This window comes from Cervus canadensis, chromosome 4 (assembly GCF_019320065.1).
Source record: "Cervus canadensis isolate Bull #8, Minnesota chromosome 4, ASM1932006v1, whole genome shotgun sequence".
Lineage (NCBI taxonomy): Eukaryota > Metazoa > Chordata > Mammalia > Artiodactyla > Cervidae > Cervus > Cervus canadensis.
The window spans coordinates 64894119-64909843 of record NC_057389.1 but is presented as its reverse complement, the minus strand read 5'-3'; the positions used below and the strand labels follow the sequence as shown (position 1 = coordinate 64909843).

The following is a 15725-nucleotide window of genomic DNA, read 5'->3' as shown; positions in this document are numbered from 1 at the left end:
GGTGGTGCAGGTAGACAGGGCTTGTGGGCTCCGCACCCCTATAGCCCTGCCACCTCAGGGCAGCCCAGCGAGGCCTACAGGGCTGCCTTGCCTCTTCTGCATGTCCGGTTCCTGGGCAAAGGCCTTCACACAGGTTCTAGGGTGTGTCCCTCTAGAGGCCCCTGGTTCTCCTGCTGCCGCCTTGGGGATTTGGGGTTCCAGCAGGGATTGCCGATCACCGGCTTTGCTGGCTAGAGCCGGGCGGGCACTGCAGGGTCGACCCCTGTGCTTTGTCTTCCTGGGACGTGTGGACAGGTTCAGGATCCCTGGGGTGGGCTCTTGTCCTGTGTTCCAGCCTGCTCCGGTCTCCTTCCTGACCTCGCTTTGCAGCGGGGGCGGGGCTCCGCTCACACGCGCCACGCCCTCCGCCCCCACCCCTCCCAGGCAGGGGCGGGGCCTCTGCCCGCGCTGACCCCGCCCCCGGCTGGTCTCCTGGCAGGAATGCTGGAGTATGAGCCGGCCAAGCGGTTCTCCATACAGCAGATCCGGCAGCACAGGTGAGTCCCCGGCCCGGCTGGGTGCTGGAGGGGGAAGGCGTGGTGCAGGCGTCTTGCCGGCTCAGTCTCTCCTGTTGGCCCCACCCTTCTCCATCTCTGCCCACCACGTAGTTCTCTGTGGGAAATGAGGGTGGGCCCGTGTGGGGAGCCAGCCTGGAGACCCTTATGCCCCTCTCCCACAGTTGGTTCCGGAAGAAGCACCCGCCAGCCGAGCAGCCGGTGCCCATCCCGCCCAGCGCGGACTGCAAGGACCGGTGGCGGGGCATGACAGTGGTGCCCTACCTGGAGGACCTGCACGGCTGTGCCGACGACGTGGATGACGAGCTCTTCGACATTGAGGACGACGTCATCTACACTCAGGACTTCACAGTGCCCGGTGAGCCCCGGTCGTGGGGGGGGAGGGCCGGGGGCTCTGCCTGAGGGTCCGGTGGCCCTCTCGGCGCCTGTGCCCTGCTGATGCCTGGCCTTCTTCCCCAGGTGGCGAGGAGGCGTCTGAGGCAGGGCTTAGAGAGAGAGGCCCACGGGAGAGCCCGTGCTCAGAACTTTCTGGAGAGGAAGCTGAGGCCAGGGCCTTGGAGGAGCTCCAGGCAGAGCCCAGGCCCTAGTGTAGCACCGCCCCGCCCTGCCCGCGCCCTGTGCACCGCGGGCTCTCGCTGACTCTGCCCAGGGTTTGAGGGAGGCCAGGCCACTGCCCCGCCACCGCATCTGCGGTTCTGTGCTGCCCCGGGGCTGGTTCCACTGGCTCCGCATAAAGGTCTGCCTGCTTTGTGTGTGCGGTCCTGCTTGCCTCCTTCTGGCTCGTCGGCCAGGGCTTAGGTGTTTTCTGTAGAAAGAGCCTGTGTGCAGGGTGGCCTGCGGGCATGGGCCCACCCTCCCAGCACATGTTAGGCCTCTGGTGCCCATGGTGGCTGGCTGTAGCTGTTTCCCACTGGGGTCCTGGGGTCAGGTCAGAGACCCTGCCCTGGGAACCTTGGCCACAGCCCAGTCCCAAGTAAGGCCTCCTGGAACTCTGTCCCTGGCAGGATAGGATCAAGGTGTTCTCCTTTGGGAGGCACTGGGGCTCTGGGACAGATGTCTGGCTGGCTGAGTGTGGACCCTGCCGGATCCCCCAAGCCCCGCTGGGCACTGACCACATGCCGTCCCTTCAGGCCTATGCCAGAGGCCTGGACTACTCTTCTTGGGTGCGGAATGCTTGTCCAAGAGCAGTTCTCTGGGCCCAAGCTAGACCCCTAGCCCAGAAATGTCCCTACTCCAGATGGGGGACAAGCCTGCAGTGAGATCAGGCAGCTGCCCCTTGCTGAACTGCCCTAGGCCAACGGCAGGCTGTGTTAGGGCTGCTTCTGCTCCAGTTCCATCTCATGATCTGCTCACCAGGGTCTCCCTGGTCTGTCCCTCTTCCTGCCACCCACCCTGGTTTTGTTTGAGCCAGTGCCCTTGGTGCCTTGAGGGCAAGTGGAGCAGATTTCTTGCCGGCCACCCCCCAGCTGTGGTCGCTGTGCTGGAGGCTGAGCCCTGGTGGTCTGAGTAGCGTTGTGGTACTCGGCACCCTGGCAGCCCCCTCCGCCATTAGAGCAGGCTCCTGACACCCGCCCACTCTGCCATGCTCTGAGTTCTGACCTGAGTTGCTGCCTGTACACATGCCTAGGGGGCTTCCGGCAAGGCCCAGAGGCCGAGTCAGGCCCCAGACGCCGCTGGTGGAAACGCATTCCTGTGTGAGGACCAGATGGGCTCAAGGCAGCTGTGGTGGTTTCCCGGTATCCACGGGAGGAGGGTGTGCTGTGGTCAGCATGGGCTCCTGCACCCCTCCCTCCCCCACTTCTCAGCGGGCATGAAGCAGGGCCCCAGGACCCAGTGAGGGCTGGCAGGCCACGTGGGAAGGCATGGGATATGGGAGGTGCCCGAGCCTGCCTCTCTGTTCTTTCGTGCCTGGCATGGAGAGCCAGGGTGGGCTGTTTCGAGAGTGACATCGAGTCTGGACGCCTGGCCCAAGTACAGCCCCTTGTGTTCCACAGGGCCCAGGGGGCTCTGGCCTTCACCCAGGTGAGAGCGCTGAGGCTCGGGCCCCAGATCTCTGGTCCGCCACCACATTCCCACTCACCTGAGTGCGGAGCCCGGCTCACAGCTGAACGGGCAGGTGAGCATGGGTTGGGCCTGACTCTGGCTGGTTGGTTTGAAGGCCCACCCTCCCGCTCCCTGGATGAGGCCCTGTGGCAGGACCGGGCAGGTCAGATGGGACAGGTGGTTGGGGGCCTGGGTCTGGGCAGGAATGATGCAGAGCGCGTGTGCTTTGGGATCCCCAGTCAGCACACTCTGGCCCTCTCCCCTTGAAGGTCAGGTCCTGGAGGAGGAGGCTGGGCGGAGCACACAGAACCGGGTCCTTCCCAAGGCTGTGTGCGTGAATGGCACCGACACCACCCAGCTGAACACCAGGTCGAGGGCAGAGCGCCGGGCCAGCGCTGCCTCCAACCCTGCCCGCAAGGCCTGCTCGGCCAGCAGCAAGATCCGCCGGCTGTCGGCCTGCAAACAGCAGTGAGGGTGGCTGCCCGCAGGTAGGATGGGGCCGGGACCAGAGGGGTTGGGGGGGCACATTGTGGATACTACCATCTTGGTTTGTGTCACTGTCCCTGGAGTCTGGGTTGGAGTTGAAGGAAGTCACTTTCTGCAGAACACTGGCTACTTGGTGTGGTGCGGGGGCTTGGTGTGTGTGTGTGCAGGAGGAAGGCCCCTCAAGCTGACAGCCTGTTTTGCAGACCCGAGGGGCTTGCCTCCTGTCCAGTCCAGGCTGCTCCTGGCATTGGAGGAGTTTGGAGGGTGCAGGGGGCTGTGCTCTGACTGAGGTTGTCGTTTCCTCTCCCTGCTCCCTCCTCCCAGCCCTGACCACCCAGTCCACAAAGGGCGTTTTGGGTGGGCCTCACAGGTGCTTGCGCCCCCACTGCCATTCAGGATACGAGCAGCGGGGTGGAGGCCTGAGGGTCCAGCCCCTGTCCATCCATGCCCCCTCTCCCCGGGAGCTGCCTCTGAAATGGCCCCCACAGAACTTAACCTGCCAGTATCAGAACCGGTCAGGTGGGGTAGAAGCTCTTTGCAGGGAGGCCTGGTTCTGTGGCACAAGGGCCCTGCTTAATCCTACCAGGTGACCAGAGATTCCTGGGGAGGCCCCTTGAGGCAGTGCAGCTCTCCCTGGCCAGTGGAGGTGTCTGACAGCACTGCGTGACTAGGCCTCCGTTTTCTCATCTTCTGGAGGGATCCAGGGAGAGCGTGCTGCCTGTGACACAGGACCTTGCTTGGCCCAGAAGTGACCTGCCTGTGTCCTGGTCTCAGTCCGTCTCCAGGAGCCCCGGCCAGGTCCTGCTCAGTCTTCCCGTCGACGGCTGGCCTGCTGCCCACCGCCCAGGAAGGCTGCCACAGCGCCCTCCGTGCTGACTGCTCCTCTGGAAGCCAGAGGGTCCTGGAGGACTGTGGCTGTGCGACAGTAGGGACTGGGATCTGGCCCTCCCTCGGTGGCCGGTGGACACGACCTCCTGCTGACTGCAATCCTGTGCTGAGCCCCTTCCCCCAGCTAGGGGAGGAGGGAGAGGGCCAGGTGTGGCCCCATGCCAGCCTTCGCCATGCACTTTACGTTGAGACTACTGGTTCTCGTCCACCCCAACTCCTCTTTTTACTCTGCCACTGGTTAGCACCTCCCACACCTGGTGATGTGTTCATATCAACCACAGCCGCAGCGGGATGGGCATGACGCACAGGCCTGCCGACCCAGATGCATGCCCATGCCCAAGGGAACCAGGCGGCCTCCTTGTGTTCGTTGTTTGGTTGGTTCCTTTTTATTTTTATTTTTTAAACAAAAAATAAAACAGGTGGATTTGAGCTGTGGTTGTGAGGGGTGTTTGGGAACTGTGGGTGGCAGCATGCTGTCAGGGGATCTGAGCCTGAGCCTGGGGTCCTTTGTGGGTCCCACAGTGGAGGGGCTGGCCGGGCTACTTGCTGGAGACCTGGGCCTCCTAGGCATATTTGCTTCTATCCTTGCTGGATCTCTGCTCTCAGAGAGCCCGGCCTCCCCAAAGCTCCACAGGCCCCTCTGCTCAGCCCAGGGCCCACAGCTTCACAGCATGGTGGCTAGGGGGCTGCCTCATCCCCTTCTGCCCAAGACATCTGCGCTCTCGGGTCCCCAGAAACAACCCAGAGCAAGCAAGAGTATGCAGTAAATATTTATGATCAACCAGAAAACAAAACACAAGCTCCATCACTGGATGGTACACAAACTGCAGGAAGCTTAGGAGGGAGGGGCGGGGCAGGGCGACTCGGCCGCTGGCGAGGGCTGCCCCATCTTTTGGCAATAAATAAAGCTTGGGAAACTTGAAACCTTGACCATTTGGGTTTTATGTCTCAAACACTGGTGAGTCCTGGCGGCTCTTTGGACGCAGCGGTTACAGGGCGTGCGGCCCGCTCAACATGCGGAGGGCGGGTGTGGGGTGCAGACACTGGGAAGGAGCGAGGTGGGAGGCGTGTGCAGGGCTGGGGGCGGCGGCAGCGGTTATTGCTCGGGGGTGTGTGTGGGGGTGCGGACTGCCGCGAGCACTCGCCGCGGTGAGGTAAACGGCTTCGAAGGGTTGGTGGCCGCGGCCTCGAGCTAACCTCCTAGCCAGGGACGGCTCAATCAAGAGATTGAGCTTTGACACCCTGCGGTCCCTGTGCATGTGTCTTGGCGCGAATTGCAGCGCGTGCGCATCGAGCGAATCTCGAGGCTTCATTGGTCTCTGGAAGAGGCGCTGTGCGCATGCGTGTTGCGCAGTTGGCCCGTATCACCCCGTCTGGATGCAAGCCCTGCGCATGCGCTTTCCGTAGCTATGCGCCAGAGACGCGGCGCTGTGCGCTTGGCAACCCCCGTCAACACCCCGAGGCCACAGTCTGGGGCCAAGGGAAGTTGAGTGTGGCCCTTGGGACCCCAAGGTGAGAATCCGCCACACTCCCTCTAGTCGACTCTACGAAGTGCCTGGAAGGGACTGTGCGTGCGCACGTTGGGGCGCCTGGGGAACCGCGCTCGTGCTCCAGGCCCGCGGTCCCAGCGCAGGCGTGCCGGGACGTCGCACCCCAGGTATGTCCGGCACCGGGGCCCCGCCGGTGCCGAATAAGCTGACGAGGTGGGCGCGGGGCGCAGGCTTAGACCGGGCTGTGGTCAGGGGACGTGGGCGCGGCCGTGGCCAAGGCAGGGGCCACGGCGACCGGCTGGGCCAGCCGCGGCGGAAAGAGCCTGTCGTCGAAGGTGGCCGCCAGCTTGTCCAGCAGCGCACCCGGGGTCCCGGCACACAGGCCGGACCCCGGGCATCCACCACCGGGCTCCTCCTCGATGACGGGGATGGAGGATGTGGCTGGGTCGTCGCCTGCTCTGCCGTCGGGCGGGCAGTCGACACTGTCTCCGCGGCGCAGGGGTGCGCGTGCGGGGCGGGGGGCACCAGATTGGGCTGTGGATGGGGTGGGGGGCGCAGCACGTGCTCCAGGGTCGCTGTGCTGCCGGCCCCGCTGCTGCCACTGTTTGCGTGCATGGGGGTGCGGGTGCGCGCGCGCCCTATGGCGCGCTGTGGCAGACAGGGCGTCGTCGAAGTGCGGGTCGTGGCGTAGAAACTCGTGGAACAGCGCGTCTGTCTTCTCGTCGATGCTGTAGTCGCGGCGCGGGGCACGGCGAGGCCAGGCACGCGGGCTGCGGGGACGGACGGGTGTCTCTGGAGCGGAGCTCTCGAAGCTGCAGCCCACGGTGGCCTCACGGCCTGCACTCGTAAAGGAGGAGCGCTTCTCAGGCGCGCTGGGGGGCCCATCATCCCCCGCGCCGCGGCCTTCGATGCTGGCATAGCCGCTGTCCATCTGCAGCAGCTTGCGTGGTCCGCCCGTCTCTCCATCTGCCGGCCGCGGCATGGGTGTGGGCGGCGGCGAGGGCGGTGGAAAGGCGGGGGCGGCGCCCCCAGAGCCCGAGCCCGAGCTGTCGCCACTGCGCACCGAGTCACGGTCGTTGCCGCTGCTGCTGTGGTCTGAGGAGGCAGCCGCGTGCAGCTCGAGCGAGGCACGCAAACTCCAGATATCGCGGTAGATGGTCGGAGCCTGCTCGAGCCCCGCGTCTCGCTCTCCATCTGAGTCTTGTAGCTGTTCAGGCCCCGCGATGATGCCGCGCTCCAGGGGGGACTCAGGGCTCGCTCCTCCTGCGGCGCCCACCTCCTCAGCTGCCTCTAGCCTGCAAACCAGGCCTCAGTCAGGAGGCTGCATTAGGCCCCCTCCTTCCCCCAACCCCGCGCCCCCTCCCCCACCCGCCTCCTGACCACCCTGCTTCTCGGTCCAGGAGGATGGGCACAGGTGGGAACCCTCCAGGCTTGGCCGGGCCGTGGAAGATGATGTTTCTGAGTGCTGCCTGTCCACTTTGGCCTGGATGCTCTTGGGTTAACCTGGAGCCGTCCTGGCACCTGCCAGTTCAACCAGGGCCTTACAGGATGAGAGATGGGAGGGAGGTTCAAGAGGGAGGGGATATATGTATAATACGTGTATCTATGGCTGACTTATGCCGATGTATGGCAGAAACCAACACGATATTGTAAAGCGATTATCTTTCAATTAAAAATTAATAAAATGTTAAAAGAAAATGTGACCAGGGCATCTGCTGGCAGTGCAGGGGGTTGGCCCCTTGCCCTGAAAGAGTTAAGGCTCTTCTCAGGAGATGCCTTCTTACTAAGAACTTCGTGTACCAAAGGGTTGCTGGGGTTGGATTGGATCAAGTGGAGTCCAACTGAGCCCGGACACCTGGCTGACCCCCCCCCCCCCCGCAGGGGGCCACCTTAGCTCCCCCACCACAGATTGACAGGGACCCAGGAGAAAGATAGCACATAGAAAGTGTTGATCTCCCCAAACAGGAAGCACCCAGGACTAGGAAGCCTGCCCTGCTCCTGGGGTCCAGTTGTTCATCCTGCTGACAGGGGCCCAGAGTTTCCCGAGAGTTGCCCTTGGGCTGGGGGAGAGGGCGGCACCCCCAGAAGTGGTCACAACAGTTTCTGAGTAGCAGCTGTCCAGCCCCAGGAGCACCAGCAAGTGGGAGGTACCCTGGGTCCACAGCAGAGACCTTCACGCCCTAGGCTTCAGCAGGAAGCAGTGGGCCCCAGCCATCCCTCTACCCTTACCCATTCTCCCCCGATTCCCTTCTCCGATCCGTGCTGGAGAGATGGCCCCAGTGAGGCAGCCTCCAGGAGACTGTGGAGCCAGAGGGACTCGACCGCCCATCCTCTGGGCCACCTATGGGGGATGGGATGGGGCAGGGGCCTACAGGTCCACTCCAGCACCTCTATCTACTGAAAAATACCTGCCGAGACTGGGGGGCGGGCTGGCGGGGCTGGCCAGAAAGGGGCGGGGGCTTGGGAAGACCATGGTGTCGCCCGCGCTGGCAATATACTGGATGAAGTCCATGTGGGGGGCATCTCCTTCCTCCTGCTCCATGCTCTCACTGGCCGCCCGCTGCCGCTGGAAGTGGTGTCGCTTGGGGGAGCCTGTGCAAAGGAAAACCGACCACTTGCCTAAGCCCTCCCAGCACCAGGCTCACTGCCCACATCTGAGCCAGGCCAGCAGACACCAGCCTGGGCCAGGTGAGTCTATCCCGCCCCATGGTGCAGCTGGGAAACCAAGGCACCGAGGACGGGAAGGCCAGGACCAAGAACCTGGCGGCCAGGGCGGGCATGAATGAAAGTGCCAAGGCAGCAAGCAGGTGTGACCAGAGCAAGGACTTTTCCTGGACATCAGGTAACAGACACGGCCGGGCTGAAGGCCAAAGGTAGGGTCAAGTAAGGGACAGGGAAGGGGGAGAGGTGATGCTCTCTCCTGCCAGCTCCGGATCCTGCCTCACTGGTGGGCCAGGGAGCCCGGGTGGTGGAGCCTCAGGGGTGGGGATGGTAGTAACCCAGCAGACAGGTTCTGCTGCTTCCTGCCTGCATTTGCCTATAATCACCTCTGGAATTACAGGCTCCATCTAGGCTCCCAGTGGGGCAGCAGGACAAGCCCTCCCCTCCCCTTCCCGGCCAGGAGCACTCAACCAGAAATCAGCCGTCCCTCGCCCCATGGCGCAGGAGCCTGGCTCCAGCAAGGGGACTCGTGCTGTCCCTGGTCCCCTCACCCTGCCTCTCCTGGCACTGGGACCTGCCACCTCCACCACAGGGCAGTAGGTGCCCTAGCAGCCTCGCCCTGCTGAGCTCCAGTGAGCAGCCTTGGTCCCAGGAGTTGGTGCCATACCCCACCACTGCCACCCCCCACCTGCATGGCCCTTGGGTTGAGGTTTAGAAGCCCTGTGTCCAGGGCTCCATGAGCAGGGGTCTGCAGCATCAAAGGCCCACCACCTGTGGTTGTAAATGAAGTTTTACTGGCACACAGCCATACTATTGTACATGTCATCTAGGAGTGCTCTCACTAGCGCAGCAAACTGACTACAGTGCCAGAAACACGCTGTACGAGGCCTCACTGGAGAAGCTCACTGTTGTCCGCTCCAGCTGGACAAGCCCTGGCTTTACTGGGGCACTGTGTGCAGCCCCAGGTCACCCTCCTGACCAGCTTGTGGGCCAGATGCCCACTGGTGAGCAGATGATGCTGGCCAGTCTGGGGTGGGGACGGGGGACCATCCCCCCCCACCCCGACGGTGCAGAGCTGGTTGCTGCTCCACATCTCCCTGGGCCTCACTCCCCACCAGGGGCTGCAGCTTACCTCTTGTGTCCAGACTGGATGCCCGCTGGCTGGGCTCCAGTTTCCATTTCTTGACCTTGAAGTAGGGGCTGGCCCCGTCCAGGCTAGCATGACGCCTCAGGCGGGTGAAGAACTGCAGGACGGGGCCTGCCCCAGAGCCTGGGCCCACATCCCCAGGCCCTGCTGCGGCCCCCTGCGCACCAGGCTTGGCACTCCTGGCCCCAGTGTCCAGCTGTGAGAGAAGAGAGATGCTCTGAGACCCGCTGACCCCTCCCTGCTGCCCGAGTGCCTGCCTGGCTTGGGCCACTTGTCACTTCCTTGGAGTGCAGAGGAAGAGCAGAGAGCTGGGGCTGGTGGGGGCCACGCTAAACCAGGGGGCTGGGCCTCCCCCCACCCCCCAGACCCTGTCTGAGAGGTTCCCCAGGCACAGGCCAGCTGTGTCCTGCCCAGCCCAGAACAGGACAGGGTAGGGGATGTCCTGTCCCACAGCCTGGGATGGTCCTGACCATGCCCTCTCCTGCTGCTGGACAACCCTGGAGGAGGTGAGCCAGGTGCATGTGTGCCCCGTGTATAACTGGCCCCTCTTCCTCCCGGGGAGGGGACCAGGTAGAGGCCCATAGGCTGACCCATGCTGGAGGAGGGGGCAGAGGACATGGGGGGAGGCCTCACCGAGCTGCCTTCCCCGGAGTCACTGGAGGCCGAGGGGCTGATCCTGAAGTTGGCAGGGCCCACGGCCGAGTTGTAGGGGTCACCTGGCAGGGCGGAGCTAGGGCCCACGGAGCGGCCGGTGAGGGCCTTCCCCGGGGGCTGTGGGACAGAGCCAGGGGGGAGGAGGAAGCAGTGACAGGTCAAAGAGCATGGGTGGGTGAGGGGGTGTGCTGGACCCCCACCCACTGGACCTGGCCAGGCCCCACTTCCCACGCTGAGGTGAAGGGCACAGCTGGGGGAGGGTGTGGGTGGGCAAGGTGGTACCTGCTGGGTGGGGGTGGGTGGGGTGGGGTGGGGTGGGGTGGGGTGGGATGGGGTGGGGTCCCACCCCTGAGCTCCGGGCCAGCTGACACCTGACTCACCTGGAATATGGCAAGGCTGGCCTTGGGGGCAACCGTGGGGTGTGGTGTGGCAGTTGCACTGGCCTCGCCGGAGTCGCACTCATGAATGGTGACGATCTTGAGGGGCGGCAGGTGCAGGTGGGTGAGGCGGGCATTCTTCAGGTGGTGGAAGTCCCCCTCTGTCAGGGTGTACCTGCGCCCAGCGCGCCTGCCCGTCACCTCAAGCGAGCGGGCCCCCCCCACACACACCCCAGTGCCCTCTCCAGCCCCACTGTCAGTCTGCCCACCAGGTGCTGGGGAGGGCGGGGGCGGAAAGGCGAGTTCCCAGGTTAGCCGCTGCACTGGCCCTCCTTACCGGCGGCCCTTGTCCTGCGCCTTCCTACTCTGCTCAAACAGGGCTGCTTCATTGAAGGACACCCGGCGGCCAGTGGAGCTGGTGGACAAGAAGCGCTGGGTCTCGGTGTCCTGACCCTCCGGATCCTCCCCCCTGAACTCAGGGTCTGCGAGGAGAGCCAAGAGAGGGTGGGCCACGAGTGGGCCGGCAGGCAGCTAGGGAGGGGAGTGGTTGGGAAGGGAGCACAGAGGGCCCGGCTAACCACCAGGGGCGGGGCAGGGTGGGAGGGTGGACGGGCACTCGCTCAACCGCTCACACACTCACTCACGCAGCACGCGCCTGTGAGCACCTACGCGTGGGCTTAAGGAAACAGAGATGAGTCGGAATCGAGCCGCGCCCAGTCTGGTGGGGGAGACAGACAGACACAGATGGTCAGGTGGCCCAAGGGGGGCGGCCGCGGAGTGGCCAGGTGGGGGCAGACAGGCTGGGACAGGGCCTGGCAGAGCGCCTCACCTTGGGCAGGGTGGGCACCGTTGTCCAGGTAGGTGGTGGTGGTCTTCTCTGCTTCCTCTGGGGCTCTGGGGAGTGCAGTGAGAGAGCATGGTGGGCCTGTGGACCCAGACTGGCTGCCCTCCCTGGGGCCCCAGCAGGGCTCCTGTCCATAGGCAGCATCCTGAGCTCACTGCACCTGCTCTTAGTGGGACACTCACGCTGACCTGTCCCACTTCCCCTGGGGGGGTCTGCGCACCTGTGGAGGCGTCGGTGCACCTCCCAGCAGCGTCTGCAGAGCAGCAGTGCACCCGACAGCACCACGAGGGCACCCCCGACAAAGAGCGCCATCACCACCATCAGGAGCAGATAGTTGTCCAGGACCGGGTCGGGCTCTGCCTACGGGGTCAGCAGGTCAGGGGTCAGGGCCAGTGGGCATGACCTCTGGCAGCCCTGCCCCACCCCCACTCCCCCCATCCCTCACTCACTGTGGGGCGATCCGTGGCGTTGTCCCACGTCGTGGTCAGGGCAACCGTGGCGGTGGTGGTGGCGGCGGCGGCCGTAGCCATGGTGGCCGTGGGCTGCATGTTGAGGCTAGGAGGAGGGGTGGGGGGCGGAGGCAGGGCCTGCTCAGCTCCAGCTCCCGCGTCCCCCCTCCTGCCTGCCTTCCCGGGAGCGGGAGCAGGGGCCCACACAGGGCTGTGACTCACAGAGTGGTGGTAGTGGGGGAGCCCCGAGGCAGCCCCCACCGGCTCGGATCAGACCTCCATGTCCCCCCTTTTTTGAAAAAGAGGAGGCGCGTGCGTATCAACAACCAGCTTCCCCAGCCGGTAGGGCCGGCCCGGCAAGGTGGCGCGGGCAGGGAGCCCTGCCCAGAAAAGGGGAAACTGAGACCTGAATCAGCTCACTACCGCCAGACCCCAGGGGTCTGGCCTGCCCCATCCGGGGAGCCTCGGCCCCAGGAGACGGTTTCCAAAATAGCGGGTACTCAAGACCATCCGCAGGGCTGTCTAGCCAGGACGGAGAGGCCGAGCCCCGGGACCCCCAGGTCACGACTCCAGGAGGTTCAGGACTCACTCCGCCCAGCGCTAGTGGGAGTGACAAGGCCAAAGGAGGCGCATCTGTTCCCAACCCTCAAGAATCTGGTTCCCATGGTGACTGAGCTAGCAGGCCGAGCTGGGGAGTGGGGGGGGGCGGCGGGGAGGGAGGCGGGTTGCCAGGGAGCATTGGGGAGGGGAGGGGGCGCGGGGGAGGGAGGCCTCCTACTGGGGCGGCTGGAGCCAGCCCGGGGCGGCAAGATGGCTGCTGCCGCCGCCGCCGCCCGCCGGTGCCGGCCGTCCGCGTGCCCCCGCCGCACCCCCTCGCTGCCGGAGCCGGCCGGCTCCACGTCTGCCTGACGCTTGGGGCGCCGAGACAGGAAGGGTCTCAGATCTCAGCAGAGGGACTGCCTGGACGTTGCACCTGACCGCCCTCCCCAACACGCCCTCCGGGTGGGAAAGACCGGCGGCCGCACTCTGGAATGTCAGGGAACGGAGTCTGGGGCAAGGATGACCAGCAGCTCTGACTGGGCACTGCGCGCGGCCCCTGCCCACAGGAATGGGAGAGACTGTGCACAGGTTCCAGCGCCCCCAATCCATCGGGGTTTTCACCCTACTGGACGCGAGGAACGGGGAGACCGAGGCCCATTGCAGGGGAGGGGCCTGGCAAAAGCCAGGTGTCCTCGACACTTCGGGTCAGAGGCTGGTCGCGGCTCCCCTGCATCCGTGGGGGAGGGGGCCCCTCTATGTAGGTCGGGAAATGAGTTCAGGCTAGAGGGGGAGGTAGCAAAGGCACAGGGACGTTGACAGGAGACCAGGAAAGACAGTAGGAGGCCCAGGGGGAAGGGAGGTGGGCTTCTAGGGGGCAGTCGGGGACGTGAACCTAGGGCGGAGGTTGGCCACAGGCCACCCTTAAGTCCCGCGGGGCCTCGGCTCCGGATCGGGCTTGCCACTGCGCCCACCCCCGCGTCCCCAACCGGCCCCGGAGATGGGGATGGCAAGAAGTGAGATGCAGATAACCGACTTCGGGCATGTCTCAACCTCGGGCTAAGCCAGGGGGCGGAAATGCCACGACTCGGGCCGAATTTCTCAAGGGGAAACAGGCTGGGAAGGGCGTGGGCGAGGGTCCCTATGCCGGGCGCCGAAGTCCGGGTGCAGAGCGCCGCAGGTTGGCCCCCACGCCGGCCACGGCTCCTCCGCTCGCAGCCTCCGGCCTCGCCGCCTCGCGGGCAAGGGCCGGAGATCTCTAGCCAGAGCTAGCCGTGCGGCCTCGCCCTGCCCCCCGCCCGACCCGGTGCAACCCCAGGCCCGCGCGCGCCTACCTCAGCGCCGGGGTGCGCGGCCCATGGGCGGCGGGCAGGCGGCTGCGCAGCGCTCCCGGCTGGCTCCGGCGCCCGGTAGCCGCGGTAGCGGGAGGAGAATTTATGAATGGAGAGCGCGGCGCGCGGGGGAGGTAGGCGCGAGAGGAGGGGCTGCACACGTGATCGCGTTGGCGGCTAGCCAGCTCCGACCCGCTCGGTACTGCCGGGAGCCGCCCGGTCCCCGGCCGGTCGCCCCCACCGCTCTCGCCACCGCGTCTCGCTTGCTTGTTCGGCGCCGGCCGCCGCCTCTCCTTCCCTTCCGGAGGGGGCGGGAGGCGGAGCCTACGCTCCCGGGCGCCCCCTCCCCACGCGGAGCCGCCCTCTCCAGAGGCAGCTGAATCTCCGTACCAGGTCCACGGCGCACGATTCCTCGACCCTTCCCGTGGATCCCAGGGGACGGGGGAACCAAAGGGGTGTTGGTCCTGGGGCGCAAGACTCCCCGCAGCCCAGTGTCCTGGGGGTGCACAGACTCCCGTCGATGGCTTTCCCAATTGGGGAGCCTATTGGGTGCACAGCCAGGGAGCTCTGGGGCACGTGTCCATCTTTCTTCCCTTGTGTGGGCTGCACTGTCAGGGTCGCCTTGTTAACACTAGCAGAGATAATGGAACCCAACCTATTGTGAGTGCCACCAAACAGGACTACCCTGCTGAAACTCCATGTCAAGTCAACCCCAAAGCTGTTCATTCTCAGACAACTATGCATCCTCCCTCTAGATGCTAAGGTCATCAAGCTACCACCAGCGTGGCTGGGGTCCCATCCCAGTTTGCCGGGCCTTGTGTTCAACACAGCTCAATGGCTCCGCTTTCCTGTGCAGTGAGAGTGGAAGGACCATTCCAACCCCAGGGCCTTTGTACCAGCAGCTGCCAGACCTGAACGGCCTGCTCCCTGCCTTGCTTCCTTCAGCTCTTACTCTCACCCCATGTTCCCATGCCCTGCTACACTTGGCTTCTCTTCGAGGCCCTGCGTGTCATTGCCTGCTGCTTGTTCCTGTGTGTTGTGTCCCTGCTCACCTCTGCCTCTTGACCTCCCAGAACAGGAGTTCAGTTGCATTGGGTCCCTGAGCATATCCCTGGGGGGAGCACAGTGGAGGGAACATGAGTGTTAAGCGGATGAAAAGGGGACACTGCCAATGGAGGACAAGGAGCAGTCAGGGGGACAACTACCCAGGAAGGCTGGCTCTGGGCACGTGTGAAATGCATGTGCGAAGTCCTTGAGGTCCCAGAGTGTGTGGGCTGAAGATGAACATGCCAGAGGAACAGGGGGAAGCCAGTTTGTGGTTCCCAGGACGGGAGTGATATTGTCCCTCTTGGCTGTGCGTGGACGAGGCACTGTGATGAGGCCAGGAAGGAGCGGGGGGGCCATCCAAGCCAGCAATGGCTGCAGTGGCAGAGCTGGGTGGAGGACCCTTGTTGACCGGTCCAGCAGAGAATTCCAGGATAACCCCAGGTTTGGAACCTGGATAACAGGTAGCCCCGTCCCCTTGGCTACCCTGGAAGGGGAATTAGAGACCAGTCCAGTAGATTGGTTTGGAGCGCGGATTAGAATAGGCCTCCATTCCAGTAGGATCCAGGGCTCCGAGAGGCGGCGTGGACAGGACGCACCCCTAAGAAATGGGAGTACAGCTTCCCTTTGCAAACATCCAACTAGGGCTAGGATGCCCAACGCATAGGGACCGACTCCCTAGGAGCCCTTAACAGCTCTGGGGTAGAGGGTCTGGCGGGGGTCTGGGCCCCAGGCCTCGGGCCTCCCTGGTGTGGGAGCCTCTTTTGGACACAGCACCTGCGCAGCCACGGGCCCAGGTGTGACACCTCTCCCTGGCGCTCTGCATCCGTCCACTCCTCAGCCAAGGCCCTTCCGATGTTAAGTCCCAGCCCCGCGGAGCCCGACTTCGCATTTTCCGGGAGCCCAAGGTGGGGGCTAGGACCCAACCCCTGGAGACGACCTGCCGGAGCGCGGGGGCGGCGCGGTGACGTCAGCGCCGCGAGCGAGGCGGCGCGGGCCGCGGTGACGGCAGCGCAGCCCTGGGCCGCCCGCGCGCACGCGCCCCTGCGTCTGCAGCGCGCGGGGGCGGTGGCCGGGCGGGGCCGAGGGGAGCGCACCTCTGGGCGCAGTGCGCCCTCTGCCGGCGCCCTTAGGGTTACAGCCAAGAGGTTCCTGCTGGACGCTTGCAGGAGCTGAATACTCTTCTACCTGGGATGCCGTCCCCGGTTCGCCGCCTGCAC

General features: G+C 64.9%; 3 protein-coding genes across 8 annotated transcripts in view; 1 reads left to right on the top strand and 2 right to left on the bottom strand.

Moving 5' to 3' along the window:
* The window catches only part of LOC122440843 (28 kDa heat- and acid-stable phosphoprotein-like), a 31164-nt gene extending 31062 nt beyond the window's left edge, over window positions 1–102 (bottom strand). Inside the window, exon 1 of the mRNA XM_043467535.1 lies at window positions 79–102. Within this exon, the coding sequence (XP_043323470.1) occupies window positions 79–102 (24 nt within the window). The remainder of the gene's footprint in view (window positions 1–78) is intronic.
* On the top strand, window positions 7–4895 carry STK11 (serine/threonine kinase 11). 5 transcript variants are annotated; one of them, XM_043465627.1, is made up of 4 exons: window positions 25–536; window positions 719–912; window positions 2867–3085; window positions 3670–4895. In XM_043465627.1, the coding sequence occupies exons 1-3, from the start codon at window positions 481–483 to the stop codon at window positions 3067–3069; spliced, it is 453 nt and encodes a 150-aa protein (XP_043321562.1). In that variant the 5' UTR covers window positions 25–480; the 3' UTR covers window positions 3070–3085; window positions 3670–4895. The 5 variants fall into 5 exon arrangements, with proteins under 5 accessions (XP_043321564.1, XP_043321562.1, XP_043321561.1 ...); XM_043465626.1 differs by having other exon boundaries at window positions 26–536; window positions 3788–4895; XM_043465625.1 differs by having other exon boundaries at window positions 27–536; window positions 3780–4895.
* On the bottom strand, window positions 4731–13742 carry LOC122439968 (CACN subunit beta associated regulatory protein). Of its 2 annotated transcripts, none has more exons than XM_043465617.1 (10): window positions 13465–13742; window positions 11594–11699; window positions 11365–11504; window positions 11130–11194; window positions 10638–10782; window positions 10304–10475; window positions 9903–10040; window positions 9255–9465; window positions 7870–8053; window positions 4731–6756 (listed from the first exon to the last, which is right to left on the bottom strand). In XM_043465617.1, the coding sequence occupies exons 2-10, from the start codon at window positions 11690–11692 to the stop codon at window positions 5694–5696; spliced, it is 2217 nt and encodes a 738-aa protein (XP_043321552.1). In that variant the 5' UTR covers window positions 11693–11699; window positions 13465–13742; the 3' UTR covers window positions 4731–5693. The 2 variants fall into 2 exon arrangements, with proteins under 2 accessions (XP_043321552.1, XP_043321553.1); XM_043465618.1 differs by having other exon boundaries at window positions 9903–9999; window positions 10304–10399.
* Window positions 13743–15725: the final 1983 nt, after the last annotated feature.